A 22887-nucleotide genomic window follows, 5' to 3' on the forward strand; every position below is an offset into this window, starting at 1 on the left:
GCTTGATATTTTGCTTCTAACTTTAGTTCGTATGCAAGTGTATAAAATGAATAATTAGCAATAAAGCTGTATTTCTGACACCTTCAATCAACCGGACAATCGAGTCTTATTGGAAGGTAAAACAAGAGTTCCTACAGATAGGTAAGGTGGTCAGTTGTGAAGAGAACATAAGGATGCTACAAAAAGATAGAGACAGGTCAAATGAATGGGCAAAGATCTGGATAATGAGTATAATGTGAGAAAGTGCAAAATTGTCCATTTTGGCAGGAAGAATAATGAAAGTGTATTAGTTAAAAGAGTTCAGAGTGCATGATACTCTAGTGCATGAATCAGAAAAGGTCAGGATACAGGTGCAACAAGAGTAGCAAAGCAATCGAGGGATACAAACACACAAATCACAAAGTAGCTACACATGTTAATATGATCATTAAATTGCAAATAAAACCCCATGGTGGGATAGAATTAAAAAGCAGAAAAAATGCATTAAATATGTATAAACCTTTGGTCAGACCATGCTCTGGGCAGTGGGCACAACCCTTGGTTAGACCATGCTCTGGGCAGTGGGCATGATTCTTGTTTCTACGTAATGAAAAGGATATAGAGGCACTGCAGAAGGTGCAATCAAATTTACAAAAATGTTGCCAGAACGGAGAGGTTATGCTGAGTCGGAAAGATGTAAAGGCTTGAAAGCAAAGGTATAGAAAAGACTTTACCATTTTTGACTTGCTGTCTAACATGACTGATTAATTTTGTTGTCCTCTTATAAGGAACCATCTGTCACACTATGCATGAAACAAACCAATACTATTTATAATAATCAGACAGAAGTTGATTTATATATTTTTAAAATCGGCTATGCCTTACCTGACACTGTACACAAGGCGAGTGATAATGCGGAAACTCGGGGGACTTTGGGAAATAAGCCTTTAGTCTATGCCACGTTTCAAGAGACACGAGCCTTCTTTCAGTTTCGGATGTGCATAAGTCTCCTGTTGAAAAGAGCAATGAATTATTAAACCTCACCTGGCTAAATTACAATTTATCTGGCGAAATTACGAACAGCAATTTCTTTGATCCTTGACAACTCAAAATCCTCAAATGTCAGATGCCCCAGGGTAGCAGATATAGGAGTCATCCTGGGTCATCCTACACACCCTGGGACAAAATGTCAATTCACATTTCTCAGATCCTTACTCTGGAAGCATCAGGTTTTACTTCACGCATTTATCCAGTCATGTTTATAAGAAGATAAGAACTAGGAGCAGGAGTAGGCCATCTGGCCCTCGGGCCTGCTCCGCATTCAATAAGATCATGGCTGTTTTTTTGTGGACTCAGCTCCACTTGCCTGCCCACCGATCGTAACCTTTTATTCCCTCACTGTTCAAAAATCTATCTTTGCCTTAAAAAGATTTAACGAGGTAGCCTCGACTGCTTCACTGGGCAGGGAATTCCACAGATTCACGACCCTTTGGGTGAAGAAATTCATCCTCAATTCAGTTCTAAATCTGCTCTCCCTTATTTTGAGGCTCTGCCTCCTAGTTCTAGTTTCACCCGCCAGTGGAAACAACCTCCCTGCTTCTATTTTATCTATTCGCTTCAAAATTTTATATGCTACTATAAGTTCCCCCATATTCTTTGAATTTCCAATGAGTATAGTCTCAGTCTACTTAGTTTCTCCTCATAGTTTCCTTACCTGGACGTACTGACGTCGGAGGGTGTGCAAAGGAGATTCATTCGGTTAATCCCAGAGTTTGAGGGGGTTGGATTACGAGGAGAGGTTGAGTAGACTGGGACTATACTCATTGGAATTTAGAAGGATAGAGGGATCTTATAGAAACATATAAAATTATGAAGGGAATAGATAGGATAGATGCGGGCAGGTTGTTTCCACTGGCAGGTGAAATAGATTATGAGAGTAAACTGCCTCAGAATATAAAAAGATAGTAAAAGTTTCCACAAATATATAAAACAAAAAAGAGTGGCTAAGGTAAATATTGGTCCTTTAGAGGAGGGAGAAGGAAGATTTAATAATGGGAGATGAGGAAATGGCTGAGGAACTGAACAGGTTTTTTGGGTCGGTCTTCACAGTGGAAGACACAAATAACATGCCAGTGACTGATGGAGATGAGGCTTTGACAGGCGAGGACCTTGAGACGATTGTTATGACTAAGGAGGTAGTGATGGGCAAGTTAAGGGGGCTAAAGGTAGACAAGTCTCCTGGCCCTGATGGAATGCATCCTAGGGTGCTAAAAGAGATGGCTAGGGAAATTGCAAATGCACTCATGATAATTTACCAAACTTCACTAGACTCCGGGGTGGTCCCTGTGGATTGGAAATAGGCAAACGTGACACCACTGTTTAAAAAAGGAGGTAGACAGAAAGAAGGAAATTATAGGCCAGTGAGCTTAACTTCGGTAGTAGGGAAGATGCTGGAATCTATCATCGAGGAAGAAATAGCGAGGCATCTGGATGGAAATTGTCCCATTGGACAGACGCAGCACAGGTTTGTAAAGGGCAGGTCTTTCCTAACTAACTTAGTGAAATTTTTTGAGGACATTACCAGTGCGGTAGACAATAAGGAGCCAATGGAGGTGGTACATCTGGATTTTCAGAAAGCTTTTGACAAGGTGCCACACAAAAGGTTGCTGCATAAGATAATGATGCATGGCGTTAAGGGTAAAGTAGCAGCATGGAGAGAGGATTGGTTAATTAATTAAGAGTGGGGATTAATGGGTGTTTCTCTGGTTGGCAATCAGTAACTAGTGCTGTCCCTCGGGTATCAATGTAGGGCCCACAATTGTTCACAATTTACATAGATGATTTGGAGTTGGGGGCCAAGTACAACGTGTCCAAAGTTTTCAGACGACACTAAGATTAGTGGTAAAGCAAAAAGTGCAGAGGATACTGGAAGTCTGCATAGGGATTTGGCAAGTTTAAGTGAATGGGCTAGGGTCTGGCAGATAGAATAGTGTTGACAAATGTGAGGTTATCCATTTTGGTAGGAATAACAGCAAAAGGGATTATTATTTAAATGCTAAAATATTAAAACATGCTGCTGTGCACAAGGACCTGGGTGTCCTAGTGCATGAGTCGCAAAAAGTTGGTTTACAGGTGCAACAGGTGATTAAGAAGGCAAATGGAGTTTTGTCCTTCATTGCTAGAGGGATGGAGTTTAAGACGAGGGAGGTTATGCTGCAATTGTATAAGGTATTAATGAGGCCACACCTGGAGTATTGTGTTCAGTTTTGGTCTCCTTACCTGAGAAAGGACTGGAGGGTGTACCGAGGAGATTCACTAGGTTAATCCCAGAGTTGAGGGCGTTGGATTACAAGGCGAGGTTGAGTAGACTGGGACTGTACTCGTTGGAATTTAGAAGGATGCGGGGGGGGATCTTATAGAAACATAAAATTACAAAGGGGATAAATAGGATAGATGCGGGGAGGTTCTTTCCACTGATGGGTAAAAGCAGAACTAGGGGGCATAGCCTCAAAATAAGGGGAAGTAGATTTAGGACTGAGTTTAGGAGGAACTTCTTCATCCAAAGGATTGTGAATTTATGGAATTCCCTGCCCAGTGAAGCAGTTGAGGCTCCTTCATTAAATGTTTTCAAGATAAAGATAGATTGTTTTTTGAAGAATAAACGGTTATGGTGTTCGGGTGGGAAAGTGACGCTGAGTCCACAAAAGATCAGCCATGATCTCATTGAATGGTGGAGCAGGCTCGAAGGGCCAGATGGCCTACTCCTGCTCCTAGTTCTTATGTTCTTTATAAGCTAATCCTCTCAACTCCGGAATCAACCTAGTGAATCTCCATTGCAACCCTTCCAGTGCCAGTACATCCTTTCTCAAGTAAGGAGACCAAAACTGTACACAATACTCCAGGTGTGGCCTCACAAGCATCCTATCCAGCTGCAACATAACCTCCCTGCTTTTAAACTCCATCCCTCCAGCAATGAAGGACAAAATTCAATTTCCCTTCTCAATTACTTACTACACCTGCAAACCAACTTTTTACATATCATGCCCAAGGACACAAGGACAATTTGTTACCATTTAAATAATAGTCTATTTTGCTGTTATTTCTACCAAAATGAATATCATCACATTTATCAACGTTGAACTCCAGACCCTTGTCCACTCACTTAAACTATCTGTATCAGTCAGCAGACTTTCAGTGTCCTCTGCACACTTGGCTCTACCACTCAACCTAATGTCATCTGCGAACTTTGACACATTACACTTGGTCCCCAACTCCAGATCATCTATGTAAATTGTGAACAATTGCGGACCAGAAAAATACCCATTTATCCCCACTCTTTGCTTTATGTCAGTTAACCAATCCTCTATCCATGCTAATATATTATCCTTAACACTGTGCACCTTTATCTAATGCAGAGCCTTTTGTGCAGCACCTTGTCAAATGCCTTCTGGAAATGCAGATACAACACATCCGCCGGTTCCCCATTGTCCACCGCGCTTGTAATATCCTCAAATAATTCCACTAAATTAGTTAAACATGACCTGCCTTTCATGAACCTATGCTGCGTCTGCCAAGTGGGACAATTTCTATCCAGATTCTCATTATTTCTTCCTTAATGATAGATTCAAGCATTTTCCCCACTACAGAAATGAAGCTAACCGGCCTATACTTACCCGCCTTTTATCTGCCTTCTTTTTTAAACAGTGGGGTCACATTTGCTGTTTTCCAATCTAGCAGAACCTCCTCAGGGAGTCCAGCGAATTTTTGTAAATTACCACAAGCTCATTTGTTATTTCCCCCATCTCTTATAGTGCCCTGGGATGCATTCCATCAGGGCCAGGAGACTTGTCTACCTTTAGCCCCAATAGCTTGCACAACACTACCTCCTTAGTGACAAATGATCATTTCTAGGTCCTCACCTGCCATAGCCACCTTGCCAACAGTTTTTGGCATGCTATTTGTGTCTTCCACTGTGAAGACTGACACAAAATACCTGTTCAATGCCGTAGCCATTTCCTCATTTCTCGTTATTAAATTGCCCTTCTCATCCTCTAAAGGACCAATGTTTACCTTAGCTACTTTTTTTTGTTTTATATATTTGTGGAAACTTTTGCTATCTGTTTTTATATTTTGAGCTAGTTTACTCTCATAAATTATCTTACTTCTCTTTATTGCTTTTTCATGGCTTTCTGTTGACAGTTAAAAGATTTCCCTATCCTCTAGCTCTCCACTAATCTTTGCCACTTTGTATGCCTTTTCTTTCAATTTGACAATCTCCTTTGTTTCCTCAGACATCCATGGCTGATCAACCTTTTTCCTACAGTTCTTCCTTTTTAACTGGTATTTACATTTTCTGAGCACTGTGAAAAATCTCTTTGAAAGTCCTCCACTCTTCCTCAATTGTCGCACCACAAAGTCTTTGGTCCCAATCTACCCGTGCCAACTTCTCCCTCATCCCATTGTAGTCTCCTTTGTCTAAGCGCCAGACATTGGTATTGAATTTTAACTTCTCACACTCCATTTATATTTTAAGTTCAACCATACTATAATCGCTCCTTCCGAGAGGATCCCTAACTATGAGATCATTAATTATTCCTGTCTCATTGCAAAGGACCAGATCTTGGATAGCTTGCTCCCGACATATTGTTCGAGAAAACTATCGTGGATATATTCGATGAACTCCCCCTCATGGCTGCCCTGACCCACCTGGTTCGACCAATCGACATATAGCTTAAAATCCCCCATGATAATTGCTGTACCATTTTTACAATGCATCAGTTACCATGTTGTTGTTATTTGGTAGCCTATGGTCTATGCATATCAGTGACCGTTTCTCATTACTATTTATAATTTCCACCCAAATGGATTCAACCTTTTTCTCCATCGAACCTATATCATCTCTCACTACCGCCCTGATGTCATCCTTAAATATCGGCTACACCACCTCCCTTACCTTCCTGCCTGTCCTTCTGAATAGTCTGATACCACTGGATATTTAACTCCTAGTCATGACCATTCTGCATCATGCCTCTGTGACGGCCACTAAATCAGTCATTTGCGATGATTTGTGCCGTCAACTCATTTAACTGGTTTCAAATGTTACAAGCATTCAAATAAAGTGCCTTTATGTTTGTTTTAATACCTTCTTTTTGAATCCTAATACCTCCATTAATAACATCTTTGGAATTCTTCTTCCTTTTATCTTTTTTCATAACTTTACATGTAGTTGAACCCACCTCCCCATGTGCTAACCTGCTGCTTTGCTTCACATTAACCATTTCACTTCCCGTAGTGTTACCCTTCCCTTCGCTCCACTTACTAGTTTCAAGTCCTTGAGACCACCCTATTTATCCTTTTCTCTAGAACACTGGTCCCAGATCGGTTCAGATGGAGAGCATTCCAACGGTACATATCCCTCCTGTCCCAACATTGATGTCAATGCCCCATGAAATAAAACCCCCCTTCCCATGCCATGCCTTTAACCACGAGTTTACTTCCCTAACTTTCTCATCCCTATGTCAATTTGCACATGGCTCGGGTAGTAATCCAGAAATTATGACCTTGGAGTTCCTGTTTTTAAATTTAGTTCCTGATAATCCCCCAACAGATCCTCTTTCCTAATCTTGCCTGTTGTTTGTCCCAACGTGGACCACAACACTGGATCCTCCCCCTCCCGCCTCAATATCCTTTCACCTGGCACCAGGCAGGCAACACCATGCAGGATTCTCAATCTTGCTTACAAAGGATGCTATCAATCCCCCTAATTATAGAATCCCCTACAACGACCACTTGTCATTTTGCTCCCCCTCCTTGAGTGGCCTCCTGTACCATGGTGCAGTGGTCGGCTAGCTCATCCTCCCGACAGCCCTTTTCCTCATCCACACAGGGAGCAAGTACCTCATACCTGTTGAACAAGGCTCCTCTGTTCCTGAATAAGGATCCCTCTACCTGTCTCACTTGCAGTCACACTCTGCTGTCCTTGACCACTGACCGAATTTGAGGGACTTAACCTATGGGGTGTGACCGCCTCCAGAAATAAACCGTCCAGGTAACTCTTCCCCTCTCGGATGTGCCAGTGTTTGAAGCTCAGACTCCAACTCATCAACTTTGAGCCGAAGTTCCTCGAGCAACCAACACTTTGTTGCAGATGTGGTCACTGCAGCTCGCAATGGGATCTGCCAGCTCCTACGTTATACAGCTGCTACTCTGAATAAGATTGAGAGACATCCAATCTCTCTCCTTCCATTTTACTTCCTGTTCTGACACTAATTCAGCCTCCTTATTCGTTCCTGTTTCTTGCTCAATCCTTGAATCTCACTGATTGAGAGGATACACCATCAGTTTCACCCTCACTAATGTCCCAGACGTGCTGTTATCTTTGCTGTGTGATTATCAGCTCATAATTCCAGCCAATTCATGATAAACAGTATTTAACCAGAAACAAAAAACAGGGTATACTGTGGGATGCCCCTCTCCAGCAAGATCTGGCCTACTATTTTGTTAAGAACTAGCCAAAGAGTTAAAAAAAAACGAAATACATCTCTCACATACCATGTGGACAGACAAGATCTTCATTGAAGTTGAGGTCTTCATCATCATCTTTTTCTCCTGTTAGCTCGTCATCCCCTTCAACAAATTACAATGTTGGATGATTTCCCCAAAACATACACAACAAAAATAAATGTCAAATTACACTAAATAGGCAATGGTTATATAGAGATTTTGTACATGAGCAGTACAACACATCACAAAGGATGAGAATATAGCCAGAGTCAAAATGATGTGGGAGTGAACCAAGACACTCCTGAGAATTTTAATAGACACTTCCCAAATCTGTGCACCAAGTTTTGTTACAACAATCATATAATCATAAATCCCTAGTGTAGGCCATTTGGCCCATCGAGTCCGCGTGACCCTCCGAAAGAGCACCCTATCTCGGCCCATATCCCCGCTTAACTTTTGGATACAAAGGAGCAATATTAACTTGGCAAATCCACCTAACCTGCACATCTTTGAACTGTGGGAGGAAACTGGAGCATCCGGAAGAAACCCACGCAGTCATGGGGAGAATGTGCAAACTCAGCAGTCACCCAAGATCGGATTTGAACCCGGGTCCCTGGCGTTGTGAGGCAGCAGCGCTAACCACTGGGCCATCACACTGCCCAATGGTTGTTCCCATCCTGTGAAGGAAGTTCACCTTACTTCTTCTTTCTATCAGAGATTAAGGGTCTGAGCCCCACACCAGTACATAAAAGCTGGTGATCCAGTAGAGGGAATGTTTTCATGTCGCAATTGTCATCTTTCGATGTAACTTTAATGAAATAACTACATTCTGTTCAACTCTGTCCTTGTAATGAAAAATGGCATGACCCTTCAGAAGTGGATAAAATGCTTTGGTGTTCAAGGAATAATCATCCCCATGGTCTTCACACAGCTACCCAATTGCTTAGGATCATCAAGTTTTGTACACTATACAACTATTTTGAATTACTCTGCTGAACCCATACAAGAAACTGCTGTCGCACCACAGATCAGCAGTGCTGAACACGGGCTCTCTTACTCCGACACTGAAAAGATCTCCAAGACCTACACTGCTCATTCTGAACTGAAGTCAATTGTAAACTCAGTACTTCAGTACCAGCCCAAATGATCCCTGTAAACAGATTTCTTGATTGTAATGTATGATGCATGTTCTTTATTAAACTAAATGCTACCTACAGAAGGGCTGGGTGCCTAAATGATCCGTAGACATTAAGCAAAGTGAACGGCATGCTCCTCCCTCCAGGCTTTTCTCACTTGGATATGCATTTATATATGGAAGCCCAATCCACGTCAGTTGTAGATTTCAGTTTGTGATAAGAGTTCTAGAACATGGGATGCAGCCAAGATAAATGCTTTTAATTGTGAGCCTGGATCAAAGGCTCTGAACGTAGCTGGTAAAAAAAAGACTGCTACGAGCAAGAATGGTTAAATCCTGCTTTTGTTTTAATTTTTGGAAAGAACAATTTATTACTTAGCAGAAACCAGGTGGCAGGCAGTTAAAATAGTAGTGGGTTGGAATTTTCACCTGTTCTTTGGGGCAGGAATCAAGATACCCGCAAGAAGACAGCATAATTAGGCTTTCAATATCAAAATCAGGCTCGGATTACGTCATTGCAGCCTGACTGCAATTTTAACTTGAGGCCTGCATGGGAAAACAATTCAAATGATTTCCTTGCTCAAATCAGGAACAAGTGGACTTGTGGCAAAAAACAAGTTATATTCAATATTTTGTGTTTCCTTGTGGACCAGGAGTGTTCCCTCTTTCTACCAGGAAACGGTGGGTCTTCCAAACCTTGATGTACCCTCCCCCTCCTCTGACCACAATGCCTCCCCCAAACCCCCTACGCACTTATCTGGCTGCAGGTAACAGTTTCCACAGCAGAGGTCCCCTGTTGCCAGTAGTCCGCTTCTGCCTATTGCTCAGCGAGTGCTCCGCAGAGAGAACACTGTGGTGAGACAGAGTTCCTGTCCACCTCAGCCCCCATAGCTCTCTCTTGAAGTTACAATACACATGTCTTAGTGCCCCAAGTATTTGTTGTTATCTGGAATATTTGAACACAATTCCTTCGGATTTTTGGAAAAAAAAGATGGTCTTGCATTTTGAAATGGACAGATTCTTAGCTTGACTGAGGATAGAGCGGTTGATTGTTACAGCACATTTGAATTGGCCGACATGTCTCCAACGAAGTATCCCGAAGGTGACAATACAGTTAAAGCAGCTGAGACCCGAGTAATCACTGCGAACTGCCTGGTTCCTTGAGATATTAAAAGCTGCAGACAATGTCTGACCAAAGTGCACTGATGAGAGCAGAAAGCTTTGAGAATGAGGAAAATTGAACTAGCATTGTTACAAAGAACCCAAGGTTCTATACAATATGGGAGCAGATGCCATCTTGTACTATGTGGGGCAGCACGGTGGCACAGTGGTTAGCACTGCTGCCTCACACGCCAAGGACTCTGGTTCAATTTCGGCCTTGGGTGACTGTGTGAAGTTTGCACTTTCTCCTCGTCTCTGCGTGGGTTTCTTCCGGGTACTCCAGTTTCCTCCCATAGTCCAAAGATATGCAGGTTAGGTGGATTGGCAATGCTAAGTTGCCCCTCACTGTCTAACGGCGTACAGGTTAGGTGGGGTTACAGGCATAGGGCAGGGAACTCTTTCACAGAGTTGGTGCAGGCTCGATGAGCCAAAGGCATCCTTCTGCACGGTGGTGGTTCTATGGTAAGGTTGCTTTTTCTGGGAGTGATTAGCATGTGGTGTTACCAGAACCAAAGCCAAGTCTGGGAAAATTCCTACAACATATTAAGGATGTCACAATGAATTACCACAAATTTTCAATCAGTCACTGAAGCAAAACATATTGCAAAAGGTACATACATTAGAACTGTAGTTAGATCAATTATCTGCCGATTGTGTGTCTGAGAAACACCCATTTCATCACTTCTCATCACCCACTTAAGCTGGATAATGGAATAGCTGCACCTTTAACAAGTTCTTTTTGGAAAAATACCTTTGGCATGCAGATTGTTTGGGCCTTCTCCATTGCTTTTCCCATCAGCATGTTCTGGGTCATCGTCCTTCCCATCCAACTGATTTAGTGCAAGTTGACGCCAGCTTCGAAGTGAGGCTTTGCCCACCCAGTATCCTTCATGGCTATAAAAGTAAAGAACGATAGATGACTTGAGGTTTCAAACGAACACATTAATTAACAATCTAATAGATTAACTTTACTAAATAGGAGTTCCAAGTGTCAGGACAATACCTAACCCAAGTCAAGATATTAAAAAACAATAAATCTCAGTAAAAACAGGGCAAACGCACAACAGGATAACTTGCACAAACACATTATATAACGTAAATATGTTTGGAAAACTGTTAATCATCTGCATCTCCTGGTTTGATCAAGGTAAGTGAGATAATCTATTCAGTGAATAGCATTCTTCTCGGAACGAGATGCAATATCCAGATTGCATTTGGGGGGGGTCACAGTCATCGTCAGGGTGACCGTATTCGGTTTCTCCGCCAGCCAATCACAATTCCCGTCACATCACAAAATGGGGTCGGTTCTCAGAAGTATCAAGAAAGTCATGAAGGCAGAAGCTTCTCTGCAGCAGCAGCAGGTAACAGCACAAAATGTGGGGCGTTGTGCTTTTGCGAATCTATGCGCAGTCTGGGACATTCCTGGATAATCTGGGAAGTCAACAGCCAATGGTATCATTCATATTGACCTTCTTTAGACCCATTGGTATGGTATCACATCGCCCTGCTTCTGAAAGTTAGTGGTCGGAACAGAACTGATGCAACAACACAAGTGAAAGATGCACAACCACTCTGGTCCAAAGCAAAGACAGAACAAAGACGGAAAAAGACGGCTTTATTTAAAAGGGAAAAGCCTATCAACACCCACTTATTGCTATGGTAGAATGGTTTGCCTACTCATAAGAAACATGCCTGATTTTCATTCCGCTGAAATCGATGACTAGTTTGTTAATGGCAGAGCACATTCTACTACATCTCCATCCATGTGGTGAAGGTAAAAAAAAATATCTCGACATGTACACTCTGTTCTTACAAAGTACTCGAGTGAGTTTCTAGACTAACTACCACCCTTACACATTCATGCACAGTTCATACTTCAATGGTCACAGCAGCATTGGGAGTATCACGTGTCATGGAATATTTATGCTTATACATACCCCATTGCTAAAATGAAGATTTTTTTTTCTAATGGTATATTAAACAAGACAAATTAAAAATTCTGCTTATGACATGTAGCTCCAACCTACAAACTACTTGTGTTACTGTTTTTGAATCATATATTTTCAGTCAACCGTTGAAAAATCACAATGAGAAAACCAAATCGAAGGATAGAAATATTTACAAACATCCCCTATGTAAACACTTCACAGTTACAAATAAAGTGATCAAATCAGTTAAAACGCTTTGGAACTGAAATGTCTCAAGTCCTAAATAAAATGTTCCATAAATTACACGGTTACATTTATCCATTGTCTTGTAATACCTGCATGAATTTCAGCCTGGGATTCACTTAGCTAATTTTACCCCAACAGCAGCGAGAGCGGTGCCTTCAACCACATCGGTGCATTGAGCATGTGTAAGTTGTAGAATTTCCAAGCAGGCCATCTACATCAGCAAAAGTTGGAAGACTGGAAGAGTTGTCTCCAGATTGGGAGTCTTAAAATATCAGCCTGCTCAGTAATAGTACTTACGCCTACACTTTCACCAAATAGGCATGGGTTAAAGGCCTTCTTCAAGACTGCAGCAAATAATTTAGGTCAGTGTTGTCCAATGCACTGGCCACAAGGGACATGTGGTTACCAAAAAATCCAGATGGGGCCAACTGTATTAATTAGCAAAAACAAAGCAAATGCAAGGCACCATCATAAATTAGGCTATTCAGCCCATCACATCTCCATTGGCCAAAATGACTATATGTAGTCGAAATAGAGATGGTTTGTCTGTTTTCCCTCTGGGCCCGAACAGTTATTACGATTAAATTACCCTGTTCATGCAATGGTGCTGTTCAATACTTGGGTTCACATGTATAATCTGTGCACATTTACTGGCAAAACCATTTTTTCCCCCGGGTGGAACAAACCATTACAAGGGGACAGAAATTTAAGTTGAATGGCGGAGGATATAGGGGGGATGTCAGAGGTAGGTTCTTTATCCAGAGAGTAGTGGGGGCATGGAATGCACCGCCTTCAAGCAGCTATTGGATAGGTACATGGATTACAGTAGAATGATGGGGTGTAGATTTAATTTGTTCTTAAACTAGGACAAAAGTTTGGCATGACATCGTGGGCCTGTTCTGTGCTGTATTTTTCTATGTTCTACACAAAAATGTTGAAAAGCAGCAAGTGTGCTCTATGATGTGAACATACAGATTAGCATGATTAGGCCATTCCACCCTTTGAGCCAGCTCCACAATTTGATAAGACCGCAGCTAATCAGCCCCGAGACCCTCAAGTCCTGGTTGGGTCACAACCCACAGAGTTTGGGAAGCCTTGCCCTATATCCTTTGACTCCTTTGTTAGTCAAGAATCTAACTCTGTCTGAAAGATACTCAATGACCCTGCCTCCATTGCTCCCTCAGGAAAAGGATTCCAGAGACACTCAACCACGAGAGCCCCATAGTTCTGTGGGCTTTACCTCCTGTTACTGCTTATTGGTTGTCTGTTAAGATATTGAGCACCGGAGATGAAAATGCCAAACCTCAATACCATAGAAACAACAGCAACATTGCATGAACTGGGTAATTTAATCGTAATAACTGTTCGAGCCCTGAGGGAAAACAGACAAACCATCTCTCTTTCGACTGCAGATAGTCAGTTTGGCCAACGGAGATGTGATGGGCTGAATAGCCTCTTACTGCAACATAGCTTTTCTATGGTTCTAGTTCTAAAAGTCTTCTGAAAAGCTGCAATCATAAAAAACCTGGAAATCGCATAACTGATGATTGAATATTGAATGAGGTAGTCTTGGTAGGAGAAAATTTGTTGTTGCAAAGCATTTGAAAACTCCCAAATGCCCTGAAGGTTAAGTTTATCTGGAAACTAGGGCAGCACGGTGGCGCAGTGGGTTAGCCCTGCTGTCTCAGGGCACCAAGGTCCCAGGTTCGATCCCGGCTCTGGGTCACTGTCTGTGTAGAGTTTGCACATTCTCCCTGTGTTTGCATGGGTTTCGCCCCCACAACCCAAAGATGTGCAGGCTAGGTGGATTGGCCAGTCTAAATTGCTCCTTAATTGGTAAAAATGATTTGGGTACTCTAAATTTAAAAACATTTTTAATAAAGTTTATCTGGAAACTGAACTTCTCAAATCCCAACCTGTTCCAACTTCCAGTTTCACCTGAAAACCAACCTCCTGGAAATTGAACAACCAGAAGCCTTTCAGCTTACCAAGATCTCTAATGCTTACAATATATTTATTTCAACTAAAAGCACCAACTCATCTAAGAAATATGTTGCACGGTGGTATAGTGGTTCGCACTGCTGCCTCTCAGCGCTGAGGACACGGGTTCGATCCTGGCCCCGGATCACTGTCCGTGTGGAGTTTGCATATTCTCCCCATGTTTGCCTGAGTCGAGCCCCCATAACCCAAAGATGTGCAGGGTAGGTGGATTGGCCATGATAAATGCCCTTTAATTGCAAAACAAAATTGGGTACTCTTTAAAAAAAAAAAATTCCAGGAAAGAAAGACAGACAAAATGATACATTGCAGTGGAATTTTTTTCTTCTATATCTAATCTTTGTGTGAGTGATGCTGTGCAAGATTCGAGTGAGACTTTCTGGTATTAACCCTCCAAAGTAATTTTGGGATAATAAATAACCTCTTACTTTTAAACTCACAAAAAGCCTTGCTTACACATTTAGGCAAACGGTGCTTAGTAATGGGCATCAAACTAAACAACTGGCTAAACTACAAGTTGTTCATTTTAACTGTAGGAGGTTCATTCAGTGCCAGTTCTTTACCCTGTGCCAAGGAAGAGACTCAACAACAGCCACAGAAATTACTCCATCAAATTGACAGTGAAGATAAACCCCAATTGATGGACAGCAGGGTGCAAGCTGCTTGAAAAAGAGGGTTTTTGAAAGGCAAGGGCGCATGGCACAGAGCAACAGTAAAAAGTGCAATTAGCAATTAAGGATTTCAACCAGACTGCGCAGTGGTAACTTAGTCTCCTGCATTTGAGGCTCCTTCAATCAAGTACAGTCATTGAAAAAGGTTAGTCTTAAATTCCCATTTTGTCACTCTGTTCCCGCATCGTCCAATACAAATATAGAAGCATCCAAAATTTTATAGCATTAAAAATACTTCAAATTCTGGCTACTCCACTCATCATCATGAAAGTATAGATATCAGCAAGGGGTGGCCCAATTGTTGAGCACATTCTAGACATTAAAGGTAGATTGTAAGATATTTAAACGGATTAATGGAAAGCAGCATCTCAACAATCTCACTACAAAACATCACTGTTGATGAAGTGTACAACCGTCTGTGGTGCCATCTACAAAGCAGTCTGCACGGCAATTCCCCAAGGCTGCCAACCCATCTATATCCCATGCTTAGATGGAGAGTACTGCCCTTCTGAAGGCATATGAAGCATCAAGGGACCCAGAGGCAGGAGATCATTTGATCGATTCCCTCAAATCCGCGCTGCGCACCAAGTGGGAGGGAACCGCAGCAGACACACACTCCAGCAGGAAGTGCTGGAGCATAATCCGTCGCCTTGGGAGCAGCCAAAAGCCACCCACTCAAAATTGTTTCTCAGTTACTCCCGATTACATCTCCAGCCATCTGTTTGCCATAGCTAAGGCACTCCTGGATAAAAACACCAAAAGAAACATCCAGGGTGAATTAAGACAACACCATCAACAACACAGAGAAGACATCAGTCCCGCTCCCTTTGAGTTTGCAGAACTAAACGAGGTCCTATAGGCTTGGAAGGGTGGCAAGGCAGCAGAATATGACAGTACCACACCATAATTTATGAAACACCAGGGGCCCCAAGCTCCAGCCTGGCTGACCCGGTTTTACACAATGGCCATAAATTTCAACATCATTCTAACTTTCTCTTCGGCGGCGCAGTGGTTAGCACCGCTGCCTCACAGTGCCAGGGACCCGACCATAGGTGATTGTGTGAAGTTTGCATATTCTACTTGTGTCTGCGTGGGTTTCTTCCGGGTGCTTTGGATTCCTCTCTCAGTCCAAAGACGTTCCGGTTAGGTGGATTGCATGCTAAATTTCCCCTGGGTGCCAAAGGTTACAGAGATGGGGTGGGTGAGCGGGCCTGGATAGGGTGCTCTTTCGGAGAGTCAGTGCAGACTCGAAAGGCTGAATGACCTCCTTCTGCACTATAGGGATTCTATGATTCCAAAGAAATGGCAGACAGTAAAAGTCACCACCATACCAAAACCCTGTAAAGATCCCATACTTGCAGCTAGCTACTGCCCAATTTCTCTCCAATCAGTCCCATATAAAATCCTTGAAAGCCTCATCCTTCTGCCCATACCCCAAATCGTAGAAGTCCTGAGCGTCAACCAAGCTAGTTTTCACCAGTACTGCAGCATAGACCAGCAGGTACTGGCACTTATCACCTACATTGAAAACAGCTCACAAACACAACCAACCCAACAGTGGCCCGATTTTAACCTTCTAAGGAGTTCAGAACCGTCTACAGCCCCTGCTTGGCCAACCTCTACAAATGGGGTATGAGTGCCAGCCCCCTAATAAGGAGAGATCAAACTATGCACTACATAATAGAAGAATGTCCAATCCACAGACTCAGTTGTGGCCTATCTGCACTCAACATCGCAGGACCAGACAAAACTGCTTGGCTTAGGGACTCTGCTAGATAAAATAAAGGCTATGATGATCAGGTGGGAAAGGGAGTTGATACAGAGGATAAGCCACCATCTTATCAAATGGCAGGGCAGGCTTTACAGGGGCCGCATGGCCTACTCCAATTTCTTCTGTTTCTTTCCTATCCATTTAAGAGACACAAGTGGCTCTAGCAAGGCTCGCTTTTCAAACCAATAGGTCTACTTCATAGTTTTAATCAAAAATCTTGTTGCACGGTAGCACCAGCACTCTCTTGGTTTTAGACTTGTCAAATAACTTAGACATTTATTCATTCAGCATCTTAGACATCAAATAGGAAGAACTATCTGTACCAAGGAGAGGTTTATATAGAATCTAGCAGAGGTATGCATTATGAAAAACGATTCCAGGATATATGAGGCTAATTTTTAATCTTCAGGTTGCTTTCATAGAAGTTCAAGTCTGAAAGAAACAGTTACTGCTGGCTACAATCCAGGGAAAGAAAGTGTTTCATAAGCAAGTATCAAAGTTCAAAAACTACTTATATCCCCACAATTATCACCTGGAAAAATGGGTCTGGAGAAACCATGAGGCTCCCAGGGTTAATCAGGAGTGACAATGTCTTTCAGGCTGCCTTCCCTTTTGATGGAACTTTCCTTCAAAGGTGCAAATCAGGCATTAAACAAAAGCACCTTGTGCTTCAATAGACAGCAGACATAAAGACATCCCAGTGGTATGTTGCATGGCATTCAAGCAGAGAAGCATCTTGCTCCTTCAGGAGGAGGAGATGACGAATATAGCGGCAGCTGTCAATGCTATTGGAGAAGTGACCTTTCCCAACAGCAATGTGCTTTTAATAATGCATGGGATCATCATCTGCGCTCAGTACATCTGATAAGACAGACTTGCAACTCATTGTCCAGAGCCTCAAGTCTTTTGGTGTCATATAAATGAATCTCAGAAAATCCAACGGTCCATCTAATCCTCCCTTTTGTTGTCCAAGCAGTTGTAACTGATACTTTTTTTTAAAAAAAAGATACTTGCTGACCTTGGAAACCTCAACTATTTTCTTCTTTCACCACCCTAATTAATATATTTCAAAATCTGACAACCTCAGTACTTTCTCAAGTTGTGTTTGAACTCTTCCGGTGGCGGCGATGAGTGAGTGAGCCGCACATTTGGTGGCTCTCACTCCGGCGGGATTTGAGGACCTGGTTCCCCAGTTTTGTGGGACTGTGGAGCGTTGGAAAGGCAGCCTCGGAGGTGCTGAGGAGCGGGCAGAGCTGCATGGAACCGCGGGAGAGCAGAATGCGGCGAAAACGGGAGAGGAAGGGACAAAGGCAAGGTGCAGGGGAAGCTGACCCGGGAGCAAAGATGGCGGACCTACGGACCCGGCGATCCAGCAAGCGCTGGAAAACATGCTGCAGGTGATAAAAAGCAGTTTTGAGTCGTTGAAGCGGGATAACTTGGACCCACTTCAGAAGGCAGTGGATCAGTAGAACCAGAGACTGGATGCCCAGGACGAAAAGGTTAAGGAGCTGGGAGATACGGTGGAGGAGCAGGCGGACGTGCAGACGATTGCAGCGCTAGAAGTCGATGGGTTGAAGGAGAGACAGAGAAGACTGCTGGACAGAGTAGAGGAGCTGGAAAATAGAGCCCGCAGACAAAATCTGAGGATCATCGGCCTCCCGGAGGGGGCTGAGAGAGCTGATGCCACAGCGTTTGTGGCTGAGCTGTTGATGCAGCTGATGGGGGCTGAAGCCTTTCCGCAACCGCTGGAGGGGGCACACAGAGTACAGGCGAGACAGACGATTCCGGGGTGTCCCCCCCCACCGTCCTATGGTGATCAGGTTCCACAGGTTTGTGGAGAAGGAGCGGGTGTTGCAGTGGGCAAAGAGCGCTAAGAGCAGCACGTGGAATAACAAGTGTTCTTCGCATTTATCAGGACCTAAGCCAGGAGGTGGCCAGGCGGCAAACAGCCTTTAAACAAGTTAAGGAGGTTTTATTCAAAAAGCACGTGAAGTTTGGTCTGCTTTTCCCGCCCCATCTTTGGGTCACGCATCAGGGCCAACACCACTACTTCTCCAAGCGCGAAGAAGCGATGGACTTTGCGAGGGATCGAAAAAAGGACACAGGGACGCAAGCTAGGGTCCGAGAGTTACCGTTTGAGGGGATGCCTACTGTCCCTGGACTGTCGGTCGACTGTTTACTGCTTTAAAGGTGCCATGTGGTGTATTTTTGGGCAGCTTTTGCTTGTGGGAGGTGTGGGGAGAGGGGATCTCCCCCCCCCCCCCCTCCTCTCTCTCTCTCTCTCATATATGGTCTTTTTCCTTTTTTGTGGCTTTTCTTTTTCTGCTGGGGTGTTTCTTTTGTCGTGTTTTCTGGGTGTGTTGGAGCCTTCACTGTAACATAAGGATGGCCGGTCAGCAATGGGGATTAAAGATGTTGGTTGGGGGTTTTCGTTAAATTTATGTCTATGGTTTTTATGTTTGTTTTGGACGGGTGATGTACGGGTACTGTGTTATTGCAGTGTTATTTTATTAATGCTCAGAAAGGGAAGTGGGTTAACACTTATCTGTGTACACAGCTGGAACTGTATTGTACCTGGAGCAGCCTCGTGGTGCTGTTTGATGTTTCCATCTTGTTTGATCTTTCCCATTTTAGTGAAAGTGCTCCAGTGGGTTGGAGTGGGGGATGGTGTGCTGATGAGTGGGGAGATGAGGTCGGGGAAACAATGGGATTGAGACAAGTGGACGCCAGAGGGATGAGTCACTGGGCTAGCAGATTGGCTAGTCAAGAGAGTCAGGTGGGGGGGGGGGGGAGAAGAGAGAATACAGCCAGTAGAATGCAGGGGTGGGGTTATCGGGGGATGTTGATTGGTGGTGGTGGGGTGTGGGGGGGGGGGGGGGGGGGGGGGGGGGGGGAGTTATTCTGCAGACCTGTGGGGGGATCTGAAGTAGGTAATGAAGAGGAGGTCAGGGGTGGAGGCGGCCAAGAGGCGAGCCAAGAGCGGCACGGCGCATGGGCTGGCCCAAGAAGGGTTATAGCTGACCGGCGTTGGGGAGGGTGTGTGTGTCTGTGTGTGTGCCCCCCAACCAGGCTGATCACCTGGAATGTCAGGGGACTAAATGGGCCAGTTAAAGGGCACGAGTATTCGCGCATTTGGGAGCTCTAAAGGCCGACGTAATTGTTACAGAAGACACATCCAGGGGGGTAGCAATTATGATCAATAAGCGGGTTCAATTTGAGACGGAGGGCGTAGTCGCAGACAGCGGGGGCAGATTCCTTATTGTAAGGGGTAAGCTGGAGGGGAGGAGAGTAGTGCTGGTGAACATATATGCTCCGAACTGGGACGACGTTGACTTTATCAAAAGAGTGCTGGGGAACATCCTGGATCTAGACTCACGCAAGTTGATAATGGGGGGGGGACAGGGGGGGGACGACATTAATACGGTCTTCGACCCGGGGCTAGACCGGTCATGTCCCAGAATGGGTAGGCTCCCAGCAATGGCAAGGGAGCTGAAAGGGTTCATAGAGCAAATGGGGGCAGTGGACCCATGGAGAGCCAGACAGCCAACGGGAAGGGGCTACTCGTTCTACTTGCATGATCATAATGTATATTCTAGGATTGATTTCTTTATCTTGAGCAGGGACTGTGTAGGAGAGGTAAAGAATACGGAATACTCGGCAATCACTATCTCGGACCATGCCCCACATTGGGTGGACCTGCAGGTCGGGGGGGGGGGGGGGGGGGGGGTGGAGAGAGAGAGAGAATTACCAACGCCCGCAATGGAGATTAGACGTTGGATTGTTGTCGGAGGAGGGGATATGTGAAAGTCTGTGGAAGTGTATGCAAAATTACTTGCAGGTGAACGATACGGGGGAGGTTTCAGCAGCGACCCTGTGGGAGGCGCTGAAGGTAGTAGTGAGGGGGGAGCTGATCTCAATTCGAGCTCACAGGGTTAGGGCGGACACAGCAGAAATGGATATATTGGTTAGGAAGATTTACCGGATAGACGAGGAGCATGCGGGGTCCCCGGGGGGAGGACCTACTCAGGGAGGGACGGAATTGCAGGCGGAACTGGGGGTGCTATCCACGAGTAGGGCCGTTGAACAACTTAGGAAGCGAGGGGAGTGATGTATGAGCATGGGGAGAAGGCCAGCAGATTGCTAGCACAGCAACCCAGGAAGAGGGAGGCGGCCAGGGAAATAAGTAGTGGTGGACAGGGAGGGGAGCAGAGTGGACGACCCTGCAGGACTGAATAAGGTATTTCAGAACTTTTAAAGTAAGCTGTACACTTCAGAACCCCCGGAGGAGCCAGAGGAGATGAAAAGGTTCCTGGGCGGACTAACCTTCCCAAAAGTAGGCGGGGGACTAGTGGATGGGCTGAGGGCCTCGATTAGAGCGGAGGTGGTATTGGGGGGGCCTAAAGGCCATGCAGTCGGGGAAAGCCCCGGGGCCGGATGGATACCCAGTAGAGTTTTACAAGAAGTTCTCGGAGATAGTGGGACCGGTTCTGACTAGGGTTTTTAAATGAGGCAAGGGACAGAGGGACCCTGCTGCCGACGATGTTGCAAGCCACCATCTCGCTGATATTGAAGCGGATCATACAGGCCAATCTCCCTAATCAATGTGCATGCCAAGCTCCTGGCCAAGGTCCTGGCAATTAGAAATGAGGACTGCGTACCGGAGGTGACTGGGGACGATCAGACAGGGTTTGTGAAAGGCAGGCAGCTGACAGCTAACTTGAGAAGATTGCTTAATGTGATCATGATGCCCCGACGGGCAAGGAGGTGGAGGTAGTGGTGGCAATGGATGCTGAGAAGGTCTTCGACCGGGTGGAGTGGGGCTATTTGTGGGAGGTGCTTGGACGATTTGGGTTCTGGGAGGGACTGGCTAATTGGATCAGACTATTGTACCAGGCCCCAAAAACTACCGTTAGGATGAACAGGATAATGTCAGATTATTTCAGACTACATCGCGGGACGAGACAGGGATGCCCACTCTCCCCGTTGCTGTTCGTGCTGGCCATAGAGCCGTTGGCGATTGCGCTGAGAGCTGCAATGGGGTGGAAGGGAATGGGGGGGGGGGGGGCGCGCGCGGGGGGGGGGGGGGGGGGGGGGGGGGGGGTGCGCGGTGGAACACAGGGTTTCTCTTTATGCGGATGACCTGCTCCTGGACGTGTCGGACCCACTGGCCGGGATGGAAAATATACTGGAAACATTGAGGACGTTCGGCCGGTTCTCAGGATACAAATTAAATATGGCCAAGAGTGAGATGTTTGTAGTGCAGACAAGGGGCCAGGAGAATAGACTGAAGGAGCTGCCATTCAGGCTGGTTGGGGAAAGTTTCCGGTACTTGGGGATACAGGTGGCACGAGACTGGGGCAGGTTGCATAAATTAAAATTGACTAAAGTGGTGGAACAAATGAAGAGGGAGTTTCAGAGATGGGATGCACTCCCGCTGTCACTGGCGGGGAGGGTGCAAACTGTAAAGATGACAATCCTCCCTAGATTCTTGTTCATCTTCCAGTGCCCTCCGATCTTTATCCCACGGTCCTTCTTCAAAAGGACTGGCAAAATCATCATGAGCTTTGCCTGGGCGGGAAAATCCCCGCGGGTGAGGAAGGCGATGCTTGAAAGGAGCCGCAGCGAGGGGGGACTGGCATTGCCGAGTCTGATCAACTACTATTGGGCGGCTAACCTAGCCATGATAAGGAAGTGGGTGGTGCGTACGGGTCTATCTGGGAGCGGGTGGAGGCGGCTTCGTGCAGGGGCACCAGTTTGGCAGCCCTGGTCACGGCTCTCCTACCGCTTTCGCCGGCCAAGTACTCCACCAGCCCAGTAGTGGGGGCGGCCCTGCGGATATGGGGCCAGTGGAGGAGGCATGTAGGGGAGGTGGGTGCGTTGGTCTGGGCTCCAATATGTGATAACTATCGATTCACCCCCAGGAACATGGATGGAGGGTTTCGAACATGGCGGTGGGCGGGGGTGAGCGATATGTTCCTGGAGGGGAGCTTTGCGAGTCTGAGGGATTTGGAGGAGAATTTTGGGCTGGGAAGGGGAAATTACTTTAGGTAGTTACAGATGCGGGACTTTGTACGCAGACAGGTCCCCATCCTTCCCACGCCTCCCGCCAATGGGGATCCAGGACAGAATAGTCTCTAGAGGAGAAGGAGAGGGTAGAGTCTCGGATATTTACAAGGTGCTCATGAAGGGGGAAGAGTCCCAGACGGAGGAACTGAAACTCAAACGGGAGGAGGAGTTTGGCGGGGATATGGAGGACGGGGTGTGGGCGGAAGCCCGGAGTAGGGTAAACTCAACCGTAACATGTGCCAGGCTCAACCTGATTCAATTTAAGGTCGTTCTTCGGGCCCACATGACGGTAACTCGGATGAGCAAATTCTTTGGGGTAGAGGACAAGTGCGCTAGATGCGCGGGGAGGACCAGCGAACCACGTTCACATGTTTTGGGCATGTCCTAAACTTAGTGGTACTGGGAGGGATTTGCGGGGGTCATGTCCCG

General features: G+C 45.3%; 1 protein-coding gene across 3 annotated transcripts in view; it reads right to left on the reverse strand.

Moving 5' to 3' along the window:
* usp48 (ubiquitin specific peptidase 48) overlaps positions 1–22887 on the reverse strand; it is a 155343-nt gene that overhangs the window by 34071 nt on the left and 98385 nt on the right. For all 3 annotated transcript variants that reach the window (XM_038821325.1, XM_038821324.1, XM_038821323.1), the window contains exons 14-16: positions 10530–10672; positions 7531–7605; positions 865–989 (exon numbers count right to left, since the gene is read on the reverse strand). In XM_038821325.1, coding sequence (XP_038677253.1) covers positions 865–989; positions 7531–7605; positions 10530–10672 — 343 coding nt within the window. The remainder of the gene's footprint in view (positions 1–864; positions 990–7530; positions 7606–10529; positions 10673–22887) is intronic.

Source organism: Scyliorhinus canicula, chromosome 16, assembly GCF_902713615.1.
Source record: "Scyliorhinus canicula chromosome 16, sScyCan1.1, whole genome shotgun sequence".
In the NCBI taxonomy this organism is placed as follows: Eukaryota; Metazoa; Chordata; class Chondrichthyes; order Carcharhiniformes; family Scyliorhinidae; genus Scyliorhinus; species Scyliorhinus canicula.